Source organism: Chrysochloris asiatica, unplaced genomic scaffold (assembly GCF_000296735.1).
Source record: "Chrysochloris asiatica unplaced genomic scaffold, ChrAsi1.0 scaffold00116, whole genome shotgun sequence".
Taxonomy (NCBI): Eukaryota; Metazoa; Chordata; class Mammalia; order Afrosoricida; family Chrysochloridae; genus Chrysochloris; species Chrysochloris asiatica.
In genome coordinates, this window is record NW_006408634.1 from 2,574,385 (window position 1) to 2,575,957 (window position 1,573).

The 1,573-nt window shown below is 57.5% G+C and overlaps 1 protein-coding gene across 1 annotated transcript in view; it reads left to right on the forward strand.

The window, feature by feature from the left end:
• Positions 1–1,573, forward strand: part of LOC102825772 (leukocyte immunoglobulin-like receptor subfamily B member 1-like) — a 49,983-nt gene that overhangs the window by 38,030 nt on the left and 10,380 nt on the right. Inside the window, exon 7 of the mRNA XM_006868311.1 lies at positions 551–850. Within this exon, the coding sequence (XP_006868373.1) occupies positions 551–850 (300 nt within the window). The remainder of the gene's footprint in view (positions 1–550; positions 851–1,573) is intronic.

Consider the following 1,573-nt stretch of genomic DNA (forward strand, 5'->3'; position numbering starts at 1 on the left):
GGCTCCCCGGTGCTGCTTGGAGCCAGCCTGACCCTGCAATGTGGCTCAGAGGCCGGATTTGACAGGTTTGCTCTGACCAAAGATGAGCAGTTCTCAGATCCCAGGAACCTGGATGCTCAGCACAGTCCCAACTTCACCCTGAGCCCTGTGCATGACTCCCACAGGGGCCAGTATAGGTGTTACGGTGGATACAGTCTCTCCAATGAGTGGTCAGCTCCCAGTGACCCCCTGGACATCCTGGTGGCAGGTTGGAGCCCCTGCCCAGCCTTACATCTCCACATGGTCTCCTCTGTGTGGGTCCAGGGTCTCCCCTGGTAGACATGGGGCCAGGGACATAGGGTACCCCAGCAGAGCTAAGATGGTGGTTTTGGCTGAAGAAGAGGGAGTGAGAAAAGGGAGAGTGGGTGACATGGGGTAAGAGAGTCCCACAGAGAGACAGAGGTATGAAACAGGGCTCCCAACAGAGCACCCCTAAAGAGGAGACAGTGGTCAGCTCAAGGGAGGTGGGGCCGGCTGGTTCCCTTAACACCCTGGTCTCCTTCTCTCACAGGAGCCTATGGGAAACCCTCCCTCTCAGCCCATCCCGGGCCCTCGGTGACCTCAGGGGAGAATGTGGCCCTGCAGTGTCTCTCAGCCGGGTCCTTTAACACATTCCATCTGTTCAAGGAGGGCTTCGTTGCCCCTCTACAGCAACTTCCTTGGTCAGGCATTCCTGGGCCCATTCAGGCCACCTTCATCCTGGGTCCTGTGACGTCAGCCCATGGGGGCACCTACAGGTGCTACACTTCACACACCGTGTTCCACAACCTGTTATCACAACCCAGTGACCCCCTGGAGCTGGTGGTCTCAGGTAAGGAACCCCTGACCCAGTCCTCTCTGGATCCTAATAGTTCAGGGCCCTGTCCCCAGGGACATCCTGGCCTGAGGTGTGAGGGAGGGAAGCTCTGAAGAGGGACTCAGCCCCCAAAGGGATGGAAAAAGACAGCGTAACTCCCACCCCTGTCTCATCATCAAGTGTGCTGGGTGGTGGGGGGCTGGACAGGATCAAGGAGAAAGGCCAGAGGTAGGACAATTGTCTTCCTCCCTAAATCCCCAATCCCTGCACCTTGTCATCCAAAGACCACAGTAAGAGGTGGTGAGTAACAAACACTGGGCCTGGCTGCCTGTGGACCTGCCCACTCAGCTGACTGAACCTTTCCTGCCCTCTCCAGCACATCTCCTATGGGGGGCTGGCTGGGAGAGGGGCAGAGGTGAGGGTGGTAACCCCAGGCTCCTGGGGTTCTGGGCCAGGGCCAGATGAGGAGTGTGGTGGTTACCACAGAGGGTGCTGTGGGGTCCAGCCTAAAGGAGGAGCCCCTCACCCTGTCCCACTCCCCAGGAGGATCCAAAGATCAACAGAGCACTACCATGGAATCAGACCCACTGAGCAGTAAGTGAGGGTCTGTCTTTTTAAAGGGAGGGAGAGTGGGAGTTCTGTGCTGACATATCCACTTCTTGAAATGGTGACTTTACAAGAGGCCCTTCCTTTTTCTTCCTGGGATTCCTGTCACCACTTGGAGGGGAAGCAGCCCAG